The sequence below is a fragment of the Corvus cornix genome, chromosome 2, assembly GCF_000738735.6.
Source record: "Corvus cornix cornix isolate S_Up_H32 chromosome 2, ASM73873v5, whole genome shotgun sequence".
NCBI classification, from domain to species: domain Eukaryota; kingdom Metazoa; phylum Chordata; class Aves; order Passeriformes; family Corvidae; genus Corvus; species Corvus cornix.
Window position 1 is genome coordinate 140,635,977 of NC_046333.1, and position 12,554 is coordinate 140,648,530.

At 42.5% G+C, this 12,554-nt stretch overlaps 1 protein-coding gene across 1 annotated transcript in view; it reads right to left on the bottom strand.

Annotated features, from left to right (window-relative positions):
- Nucleotides 1–314: 314 nt before the first annotated feature.
- SAMD12 (sterile alpha motif domain containing 12) overlaps nt 315–12,554 on the bottom strand; it is a 179,424-nt gene continuing 167,184 nt past the window's right edge. Inside the window, exon 5 of the mRNA XM_039548268.1 lies at nt 315–9,463. Within this exon, the coding sequence (XP_039404202.1) occupies nt 9,441–9,463 (23 nt within the window). The 3' untranslated portion in view covers nt 315–9,440. The remainder of the gene's footprint in view (nt 9,464–12,554) is intronic.

Consider the following 12,554-nt stretch of genomic DNA (forward strand, 5'->3'; position numbering starts at 1 on the left):
TCTAGATTCACACGCAAACCCAGCCCAGCAGAGCAGAGCCCTTTGCTCAGGTACAGCCTTCTTTGCTGCATTTAGGCAACCCCTGCACCCTGTGCAGCAAAACACTGCACAGACCCAGGGACTGCAGCTGGGGAAGGAGACTTGTGGGTGGGCAAAAAGCTCTGCCCACCTTCAGGTGCTGGAAACCACCCGAACAAGAATGGTCAGACTGTCAGGTGAGAGTTGTCGCTAGAAAAAACCTCTGGGTTTTTTCTCCTCCTGTTCATGACCTGGATCAAGCTTGACCTTGTTAAAATCAAACAAAATACTTTCAGTGTATAATAAAAATTCCATGTTTTAATACATTGCCATGCACAAATGAAGTCAAACAATGCAGAGTACAAAATTGTCAAATATACAAAATGATAAAGCAGATACCCAAAGCTTCCAGAGATCATGCCCAAAGATACCAAAAACTTGATATTGATTTTAATTTTATTGTTTAAAAGAACTCCTCCCTCCCACCCAGGCTTTATTTTTTGTTGCTTTTTGAAAACAGAAGTAAAGACTGAATATAAAACTGTAAGGTGGAATTAACAGTGATGGCCACTTTGTATACTAAAAATTAGATTGCATGATAATTTCTGTTTTGGGAAAAAAGCACTGCTCTGCAGCTGAACACCTTAGATGCCTGGGGGAATGCAGTGTACATCAAACAAAAAGGCACACTTTTGTCTCATGCCACCTCAATTGGCTCCATCATTAAAAAGTTCAGACACAGATGTACTGGGAGTAACAGTGTGTCACTTTATAAGCATTAGAGTGCTGGCATCTTCCTAGATTATCAACCAAGTTAACATTAAAACGAGATCACTGGCTTAGAGTATTTCCTTAGTGAATGTCAACCAGAACTGAGTCCAAAGGCAGCAGGACCAGACATGACTTGCTGGCTTCAGGTGACTGTTTTGACCATGACCATGGGCTTGCAGTCAGCCTTTCTGCATCCAGCTGTTCTCCATCAGGTGACCAGATCTCCCAGGACCTCGATCCCAGTCTCCCTCGATCCCAGTCTCCCTCTCACTCCCTGCAGCTCATGTCCCTCATCAGCGGCTGATGCGCCTGGCACAGCCTGGCACAGCCTGGCACAGCCTGCCATCTGATTCTGTGCATGGGCTCCTTTTTGGGAGGCCACCTTTAGAGACAACTCAGGTGCAACTGCAATTCCAGCTGTCAGCTGCCTGCTTTCCTCAGGGTCATGTTCAAACAACTTTAAATTCAACTCCCCAAAATAGAGGAGCCCAAATTTAGAGCCCCCTTTGCTGGTTTATGGTGTCCAGAGCCAGGCAGGCATTCCTCCCATCTTACCCAGGCAGTGAAAAAGAAACAATAATTTCAAGGCAGGTCCAGGTAGCTGCAGTCCCTACAAGAAGCTGAAAGCAAAGCCCAGCACATCCCAAAGCACTGCCTGCCACTTTCAGATTCTGCAGTAACTGTGAGAAATTTAAAAATACACCTCTTAGCCTTGCCAATTATCCCTGCAGCTTAGTGCAAAGCAAAGGACTCCTCAGAGCACGCAGCCTTTTTGGGGAAATGCTGGTCATTCCCATTGCCAGAGTATTGTCCAGTCCTGCCAGGTCATGTCTCCTGCCGTGGCTGCAAGAGCTGCTCGGCACAGAGAGAACACTGGGCCCTGCTTGTGGGTTAGCCCAGCATGGCTCCATTCCTCCCCTTGGTCAGTGGTGTTGGATTCAGGGGAGAAGGATGAGATGTGGGTCTCATGCGGAGATGCTTTGCATAGGCTGGAAGCTCCTGTCCCTCTGTGCTTTTTCTACTGTCACCTGATCTCTTTTCTACCTTCCTCAGAAATGCAGAGAAGGAGCCTCTTACAAACAAAGGAAGCAGACAAAGTGCTAAAAGGACTCCAAACATTACTTTAGCTATTTGGTCTTGAGACCAAAGCCTGGCTCAGTAAGGAAAACTTCTGCCTAGATGTAAAGCTGCCCTCTCAATATTGAAAAAAACCCAATCAACTGATCGAGTCCCCTAAGCATCTGATGGGACAATTTATGGTTTTTTTTCCTTCCCTGCACAGCTTCTTATTGCTTACATGCAGTTTTGCTGCAATACCAATCTCCCTGCTTTAGAAAAAAAATCCCTGTGTTTTGCTATTTAATTTGGTGACTTACGATATTAAATAGATAAATTCAAGGCAAATGCTTAATAGAAGGAATGTGATTACAGGTGTAACAACTATAGAGGATGGTTTTTTTCTGAGAAACTATTTAGATATATTTGGAATTAGTATCAGAAAGGAGCTTTTTGTTTCATTCTTAGACTGAGCCTGGTCTGAGCCTGAGCTGTGCTGTGATAAAGCTGTCAGTCCTACTCTTACGGCAGAAGCAGATGTTACAGTCATGTGCAAGTTCAGCTTCGTCCCTGCCCCAGCCAAGTTCAGCTGGCCTCAGCCATGCCTGTCACAGAACACTCTCCTCCAGAGCTGCAAGGCGCCCCAGCAGCATGAGGACACCTGTAAGTATCACACCCCAAAGCCAGGGACCCCTCAGAATTTGGCAGGCAGCATATACCAATGTGCTTTAAACCACAAATCTAGTCCAAACTCATTTTGCTAGGATTTCACACTGGATTAGAGCAAGAATCCCCAAAGATCTCTATCTTCATAGCTATGGCCATAGCTAGTTCCTTCTTGTTTCAGCTCCTTGATGTTGATTCAATACCAATCTGCAGTAAGTATTGCTTTTATAGTTTCCCTTGTTTGTGTGAACTGTTTACTCTTTAGACCGCACATCCCAGTTTGTGCTTTTCCCACCACTTGATGAAGCACATGGAAGATGACTCCAATGGTTCACACTTGCCTTGCACCCTTTGACAGTGGTTTTGTGAAATCTGAATCAGACACCGAGTACTCCTCTGCTTATTTCCAAAGTACAACATTCAAACCAGCCAATGGTAACAGGACCCAATCTGGCAAAAACCCACTGCTGGGAGCAGCTGTCATTTCTCTGGGTAATCCCACTGATGTCATTTCACTTCCAGGGCTTTATTAACCAGCTCCAATGGGGCTCGTCATGAGAGCAGAAGTTTGCTGTCTTTGAAGCAAGGAACTTGTGTACCGTGCTCAGCTGCACGGCGATACAATCTCCCTCTCCATCAGCACTGCAGCTTCTCTGCCAGTTGTTGCAGGCAGGAAAATCTGTTTATTGCCAGCAAGATGCTACCTCCTTAAGAGGCAAATGCACAGCTGTTATTCCTTGCTTTGACTACACATCCACATGGCCCCATCATTTGCATACAGCATTTTGTCCCATGCTGCTATCAGTGAAAGGCTACAGACTCTTGGTATGTCCAAGGGTTTTGTTGTCCTTTCTTGTCCATTTCTCTTCCCTTAATTATGTGCAGCAGAACCTTACAACTGTGAGCAGACCTACTGATGCTCATACCAAATCCACAGCTTTCCACAGAAGCTGTTCAAATTAATACCATTTTGTGGGGGAAAAAAAGGATATAGATTGCCCTGCCTTCCTGTAATATTGGAAACGTCAGGATATTTTTAATTCAGAAGTTTACATCTGATGATCTAGTCTAATCCTTGCATAACACATGCCTAGTAACTTCATCCAGTGATTGCTGCCCCAGGCCTGGATTTCAGTTTGAGGTAGAGCTTATTGACTTAGAAAAATACTCTGCATACATTTAAAGACTTAATGTGAAGGAGAACATGCCAAGTAACTAAGTTGTCTCCATGGGTAATCATCCTCCCTGTTGAGTATTTGCACTTAATTTCTAGCCTGAAATCAGTTTCCAACCAGTAGAGCACATCATTCCCTTTTCTTCTAAACAGAAGAGCTACCTGCCTTCAAACAGCACTTCCCTGCCCAGATAGAAGAAAGAGTGTGATTGCAGACGGAGATCAAGTCACCTCTTCAAATTGCCTCTGATGGATTAATAGCTTGAGCTTCATTAGTCTGACACTATAATAAGACCTGTTTTCCTGCCCTTGAATGACACTGGGAACTATTGAAAATAATCTTTCCAAGTTGTCGATACCCTTTTTGAAAGACTGACAGTGACCAAACAGACTGGAATGGCATCAGTATTGCCAGGTCCTACATCCCAGCTAGCAAGAGCATCTCTGGGGCTGATGCTGAACGGATAATTTATGACTCTGTATTATTGCAGACATATTCCCCATGCTTCTAATTTGGATTTGCTGCCATCTCTCCTGGATTTTTAACTTTTCTGTCCTCCAGGTTATTCTTCACCACTGACCTACTCAGATCATTATTTATTCCCCCCCTGTTTTTGTCATCTCTGGCTGTTGCCAACAGTAATTTTCTCTTTCTCTGGGGGGGGTATAATGAAAATAGAGCATGCCTTGGGAGGAGCTAATCAGAAATAGTCTCACTGAGAATAATTCATATTTACAGATATTTTTTGTGATCTAGCCTGTAACCAGTTTTAATCCACTTAATATAGGCAATATTGATTTTGCATTGTGCTATTTTGTTCTTTATCAGATTCAAATGCTCTATAGGAGGCTGAGTATAGTATGCTAGCAGAGCTTCTTAACAATCCTTTGATATCACAAAAATAATAGCAAGTTTATTTGGCATGATACAGTTTTATAAAAATAATTTGGAGGGATTTATCAATTTTTAATAGCTCTAATGATTACACCATATAAACTTTTCCATGATTTTGCCTAAGACTGATCGGAAGCCAATGAGCCTATAGTTTTCTGGATCAAACAACTCCTTCTTTGGAATTATTGTGGGTTTGGTGTCATTTGAAGCTTCCTTTATGCTTTCTGGTTCTGAGGAGTCCTAGGCAAGTTTTTCCTTCACTTTTGGATTCAGTTAATGGTTCTACAAATTTAAAATTATGTTTGGAGAGTTACTGCTTAATATTACTTGTAATTACTGATGGAGTAGGAGGAATTACATTTTAATGTGTAATCTGACTCTCTCCTTCCACTGCTATCAAATACAAAACAAGACTATTTGTTGGGTTTCCAATGTAGTGTGAGCAATCTCTGTGCTGGGCCTGTCTAACATCACACTTAGCTTTGCTATGACAGTATTTATTAGGATATATGTAAAGTCTTTGGTGTAACCTAACCTATTTGCTACTGACTTCCCATGCATTTTTGGCTTCCTTCATTAAGCATCTACTTTTCTTACTTGCTGATTTATCCTCATGAGCCTGCCTAATCACCCATACATTATGTTGGTAGGTTTTTTTGCACTCCAGATTACTTTTCTGAATTTTACTATAGGAGGTTGCAGGTAATGCTGGTAATATTTTCCCCTCACCCATCAATTTTAATTATACCAAAGGACCTTCTCTTTTTAAATTAAAATCTTATTGACAGCCTATATATACCAGGGTCAATTGCAGTCCTGCAGCAGAGCTGTTCAAGGAGATTCTGATGGCAGAGATGGTAACTCTTGAAGGGGACCAGTGTGAAAGATGCAGGGTTTTACTTTGCTTTATTTTTAATAATGCAGATCTTTTGGCTTCATGGCAGGTGGAGGGATGTTCATTTTAGTGATGACACAAAACCCCACCTCAATGCTGGCTCCCTGGCTGGCACTAATCAACACATCTCTGGAGACTGCAACAGAGTAGTGCCAATGTAAGTCTGCTGGGATCTGGCATGAGGTCTTCTGAAAACTCAAGGCAAACCCAGAATTTTGTAATTCTTAATGGTTTCATTTCCTCAATGACATTTGTGCTGCCCGTAAAAGCAAAACCAAAGAGCTCAAAGAGCTTTTTCAAACTCCCCTCCTGGAAGGCTGCCTTGCCCTCAATAGAATAAATGGTGGGTGTTCAGGCACAGAAAGCCACACAGATGGAAAAAAAATGAGGAACAAAACAGTGCAAAGGATGCTCTCAGCTGCAGCGTGCTCTGTGGGGTGAGCAATTCCTTCAGGCTTCTAGTGAAGGACTTCTCATGGTGTGAAGCACTTGGAATGGCTGAGTTTCTGACAGGGACTCTGAGTGGAGTTCGATGCTGCAACCTGGACACAGAGAAACCAGGTGAGTGTGGAGGCAGGGGGAGGCTCCACGGTGGGAGGAAGGCTGCAGGTCTGCACAGGGAACAGGGTCCTGGTCACAACCCTGCCTCGTCTCAGAGATAGTAACTGGTGATCAGTGTAACAGCAGCATGGCCTTTATGAATTTATCTATCTCCACAGGCTGATAATGGCTGCTTTATGAAAATAGCATTAGTCTTCCACTCTTTTACACTGAACTAATGGCTCTGAGCATATTTCAATTCACTTCCTTTGCCGGAATAACTTATTTGCTCCCTTTCATGTTGACTTGGTCTTTGGCACTCTCGACATAAATGATTTATTGACTAGAGATAAAGCATTCTTTCCCCTGAACTGTTCCTGCGACCCAGGCAAAAGCGGATATGTCTGCTATTAATAAGGTGTTCGACATAAAAAATGCAATAGACTTGATTGTCTGCACTCAACAGCCTTTCCGAGAACACAGTACCTGCCCCCATTCATAACAACAAAAATCTCTCCCACATGTTTATTTATATTAAAAAGTTTTCAGAAGAATACGCTGGGATCCAGATAGTTGTTCAGGAGATGTAGAACAATTTCATAAATATCCCTGAGGAAGCATGGCCTACTTTGGGAGAATAACAGTGATTAAAAAAACCCAAACACAATGAATAGTTAAATACAAGCCAAAAAGTACAGTTATTTCCTTATGGCTCTGGCAGACAGTTACACACGTGAGAAGTGTCACGGGGCTCGGGGGAGCTATGCTTGCAGTGATCCACATGCATAGGCTGGCTGCAGGATGGAGACCTACACCAGCTTCAAGGGAGGTTTGTCCGGTAGGCACCTACAGCAGACTTCTCTTGGAGTCTGGCTACTCAAGGGTCTGGACTTGATTTTCACATTTCTCAGGGCCTATAACACTGCTTTTCTAGGTCGCCATAGCTAAAATCCTGGGAAGCTTTTAAAACAAACTGTTTTAACAGGAGAAGTGCACACATCTAAATTCATGCCCATATACTGGAAGATGTTCAAAACTAACATTGATACAAAAAAAGCTTCTAGTGGCTCTCTGCCTAATGCAACTTCTTCTCACACACCCTTTTAAGATAACACTCTCTGATAAACTCTTCTTTTATAATTCAAATTATTCTGGATTTTTTCACTGGGTAGTAAAATAAGAGAACTCATATTGTAGAAGTATAGCAGTCTCCTTTTAATTTAACATATCAATCAAAGTATTTTGTTTTTCATTGCTTTACCCACATGAAATTGATGTCAATTGTCAGAATGCATTTTTAAAACCTGTAGCAGAAAGAGCTGTAAAATTTGCTGAAGCTTACAGTGGACCTGTGCCATGCACATGGCCGGCTCTATTGGTATCAGATTCCAACCTGCAACCCTATGAAAAGCTCTAAAAAGTGCAAATGTTGCAATTGGCATGAAATCCTTATGTTTTAAGGAGAATTTTTACATCAATTAATTTGAAATTAGGGAGCAGGATTTTCAGAAAGAGAATGTAGGAGCTTACTGCTCTGTAATTCTTGGGAGCTCCATTTGAGAATCCATTGAAAGACCCAAACCATTAAAAATCACTAGCAACTTCTGAAAATCTTGGTCACCAGTAAAAATAATTTGCTTTTGGACTGAATACTACAGAAGTATCCACTATGCTGAATCTGAGATGGGTGGAAATCTGAAACCTAAGCCCATAACCATCTGAAAAAACTGAAACCCTGAAGATAATTATCTGTTTGTTGTACAGGCACCCTCAGTGGTTGACCTTCCATTCTCTAGCAATGAACTGCACAATAGTTTTTAAGAATTATAACAGAGGAGCTTCCTCCAGAAAGGTGCCTTTGACTTACTCTAGCTGCACATTCTCTCCATTACTGCATCTTCACACAACATTGTCTCACCCAGAGTTTGGAATAAATGCTAACAGCAACTCTACAGTACCTGTTTATCAGGTTGGAGAGAGTGACAGTCTTTAAGTACACAAAAAGCTACCTTTGATTTTGAAGAAAGAAGGAACAACAGAGGTAAGCCCCCTCAGTATGTTGATGACATCAGTTCATTATAAAGAGTGTGCCAGAAGGTCCTGATGTAAGGGACAGACACTAATTCCACTGAGTCCCCATCGAAGAAACAGTACCACAGCCAGCTGTGATACAACCAGTGATGAGGTCAGCCATTCAGAGACTGAACAAAAAACAACGTTCAGATTGAATGCAACAGTCTTGAGCCTGCTACAGTATATTGAAAGGCTTATTGGAACCATTTACTTATTTCCAGTTCCTACCAAAATACTGTTTTGAGTAGAAAGCGGAAAAAGTTAATGAAGAAATCTGCTGTCTCCAAAGGGAGTGTCTCACTCCTTAGAAGTATAGTCTTACACTTTACCTTTTTAGAGAGTTTGGTTTGGACTACAATTTCCCAGCCCTGCCCAAAACATAAGTGGTGGCCAGCATAAAGAACCTGAATTCTTCCAGTTTATTGTGGTTTTATTGCAGACCAAACCCAGGGTCACACACACATCTGAGAAAGGCTCTCTCCCTTGCCTCTCCCTTGCTGAGTTAGAAAACACACTGGCACACCAGAAACGAGAACTGTTGATATTTGGTGGGTGAGAGGGAGAGCAGACACAGTGTCCTACAGCTCATTCAACCTACCCTGTTCTTGGCTACCTCTGTGACAGCTGTTCTTGAAGTCACATAAAAGAAGTCACATCTCTGCCACGTGCAAATCTATCTACACAACCTACTGTGAATCAGGGAAGGGATGCTAGTACTGGGCTTCAGTTTGGATGCAGTCTCAGCACAAACACTGAAACATATCCTCAGTATTTTAAAAAAAGACCATTATATATATATATGGACTGTGCTAGTTCTGTGAGAAAAGCACATATGAAGTGCTGATATTGTTTAACAGAATGCCATTAGACTGCAAAACTAACACATACAAGACATTTACATTCCTATCAGGGTGTAATATTGTGAACATATCCACTGAGATTGGACAATTGTTATAAGTTTTTCCTAAAACATCATGCCATCTGCATACATAATAAAAGAATCCAGTAGTTGCCATGCTAAAACAGGACTTCTAGTGAAGGGCATAGACAGTCCCCTAAAGGGAACTCAGAAGTTATGCACAGTGATGAAGACTGGAAGAAATTTTCCAGCTAAAGGTCTGTCAATGACCATTTTCAACAAATTAGCACTGGATGTTTTGCACCACATATTTACTCCACAGCAAACCAGGTCTCCCCAGAATGTATCAGCTGAGTGGGCTGATTTTACTTCAAGTTTGTCTTCCATCCTCCACAGCCATCTTCTGGCAGCGCCATTTATTGTGTTTTTTTCATGAAGGAAAGTTCACTTTCATATCAAGTGGCAGGACAGCAGCTTTAGAGGCTGGAAATGTTTATGGAGAGCTCTCCGCTGGGGCTGTAAGAAACAAAACAGAAATCCAAAACCAGACTGTGAGTATAGAACACAGCAAAGGAATTATCATGCATTTAACTAAAATTTAAAAAGTCAGGTTTGAGCTTAGTAAATGTACTCCTAGAATATATAGTGGGACCCTTGTACTTTTTTTAATCAACTTTACTCACCAACCAAAAAGCTCAGTGCTTAATCAATTCCTTAGATAAATATAAAGTGCAGACCAGCAATCATTTGCATGATTTAACAAATCCTACTTGAATTTTATTGCCTCATGTGAAAGCACTGCTTATTCTTCCTGTAGTCTGAGTCCCAGAGAGCAGGGCTCTTCTGTTTGGTTGGATTTGCATTAACTACTGAAGGCTTGATAGCCAAAGGCTGGAAAGGCTCTGTCAAATGCCCAAGTACTATTTGATGTTCCTGCACCCTTTCTGCTGGTGAAGATCATAAGAACTGGCTACTGGTGCCCAGAAGATAAGAAAACAGCTCACCCATATCCTTCCCCCCTTCAGACCCCATAAAATAATGAGGAGGCTGCAGAGTTTCTCTTTTCCCTGCTAAGCAGTACAGCACACTCAGTGTTGGTGGCTGCTGTTCTGTGCCTGAAAGCCCTTGCAGAGGTGTACAGTCATCACAATATGAAGGAAGAGAATGTGGAAGTTACTTGCAACTTCTCCTCCCCTTCAGCCAAACGTTTCTTTGAGAAGCACAGCAAAAGGACAAGAGGCAATGGACACAAGGAGCAACAAGAGATATTCCAGTCAGATGCGAGGAAAAAAATCTTCTGAGTGAGGGTGGTCACATCTTGGACCAGGTTGCCTGGCCAGGCACCTACAGCAATATCTGCAACTCAACCAGATGAGTCCCCACACAGCCTGATTTGGCCTTGCTTTGAGAATAGTTTACTGGAACCATCTCCTGAAGCCTCTTGCAACCTAAATATTTTTTAGCTTGTACATTTTCTGATGGGGATTTGTGCTCCTTGTTCTGCCTTTCTAAACAGGAGACGAGTGCCTGTGCAGAACTGCTCATGCTGAAGCACATTCAGTTGTTAATTCAGTGTGTAGCAAACAAATGCTTGTAAACCCATCAGAGGCTCAGGCTTCTGGGGCTGAGGAGCCATGCAGAGACAAGTTCACCATGTTATTCCATGGAATGATAGAATCATTTAGGTTGGAAAAGACCTTTATGATCATTGAGTCCAAGTGTTAACCCAGCACTGCCAAGGCCACCACTAAAATGTTTTGGGATGCAGCTTTGTTTATCACACAGCCCTCACCCATCACCAGTTTTACAGACCAGATCTCTGACCAGGGCAGTGCTGGGATGGGACTCATCAGAATGGACTTCGCACCCTTTCCAGCATGAATGCATGTATCTGTATGTGCGGGAAGAGCTGGATTGTTGGGGTTTTGGGGCCAGATTCCTAACTGTGAAGCTAACAGGACACTGATTCTGCTGCCAAGCCAGCATTCACATCAGCTGAAACTCAGGCTGACAGTGGATTTCTGTGGGGTGTGGGCTGACTGCCTCTGCCAAGCTGTCACTTCGCCCGTATTTGCCTCTCCCAACTGCAAGCTTTTGTAGCAATGGACATGAAGGTCTGACTGAGCAGAGAAAGGATGGGATGATAAATCAGTAAGTATTGCACAAGACTAAAAAAACCACCCACTCCCCGCCATGACCACTTGACCCCTGAGTATAAATACGCCTTACGAAATAAAGGAACAGTAAAAACCATTTTCCTTAATTATTTCCCTCCTTATGTGGGCATATATACCAGATTATGGTGCTACTCTTGATTTCTGTTTTTATAGCTGCTTTGCTTTTATCCTCCAGGTTCTCTAGGGCAACGTTCCAAACACCACCTACTGTCATCTACTACACGAGATACCCACATCAGTAGTGGCCTGAGAAAGATGCACATTTGGGACCCAGCAACCGGTTTCACTCCATGGAAGAACATACAGGAAGGCTTTGGTCTAGACAGACAGCTGGTCTAGACAGATAACTGACTACATCCCCCAAGACACAAAAGAAAGCAGTGGTGACATCAAGCAATTTTGAAGACAAAGGGCAAATCTATGGGGAGGTTTTAAAATTGGAGAGCAGTAAACATGTACGTATCTCAAAAGTGTTTGATTTCAAGTGAACTAGAGGATGTCTCCCATCTGTGTAGCACCAACAGAGACAGGCCTGTCCCACAAAGGAGAAACAGGACTTTCTTTGAGCTCATCTGCTGCAAAGAAGGGAAAGTCTGAAAAGCTCTCCCAAGCAATGGAAAATACCTTGCCTAGCCACAGAATTGGGGGGCTAAAATAAAATGGTACACTGGCTAATTACATCAGGTCAGGTCTCAGGACTGCACTTATGCTGAAATTCCCCAATCATCCCCATTGTCTCAGTCATTAGCTTGTACTTGTACTTAAGTTTGAAATGAGCCAGCTGGCCCTTCAGACAGAAACCCATGAACAAGGAGAAATGGAACTGATCCCAACCTGAGCTCCATCCACACTGCAGAAGGAGCACAGCCACTTCGAGCCATACAGGGCACATTGCAGAGGTGTCTGAATACAACTAGCAACACTGAGCAAAGGGACAGCAGTAGTTCTGTCAAGCTCTGCATTTAGAGCAAGCAAACTGAGGATTTAGTGGTCATCCAGCCTGTTCTGTTCTCACTTTGTCTTTTGAGGACAGGGTTTTAGAAGCATCTATTCTTCCTCATTACCTGCATAAATTTTCATGCCCAGCTAGAGGCTCCTCTAAGGACCCTGGTTTTGTAACAGTACATATCCAGTGTTTTCTGAAAGTAAAGATCTTTGTAAAAGGTATCACAAATGAGCAGCTGTCTTTGAAAACCTTTCCTGAGACAGTAAGCTCTTGAAACAAAGACAGCCCTTTGCAGGGGGTGTGTATGCTAACCAAAACAACAATGAACAGATCTAATCTCACATGACATTTTCAAGAAGCTGATGTAGAAAGACAACTATAATTTCAAAGCCGGAGATTTATTTCAGTTTTTGAGTATCTGTGCTGTGTGATTTTTGTCTAACTGAGAAAGGGACATATTTTACATTCATTTTAAACACATGTT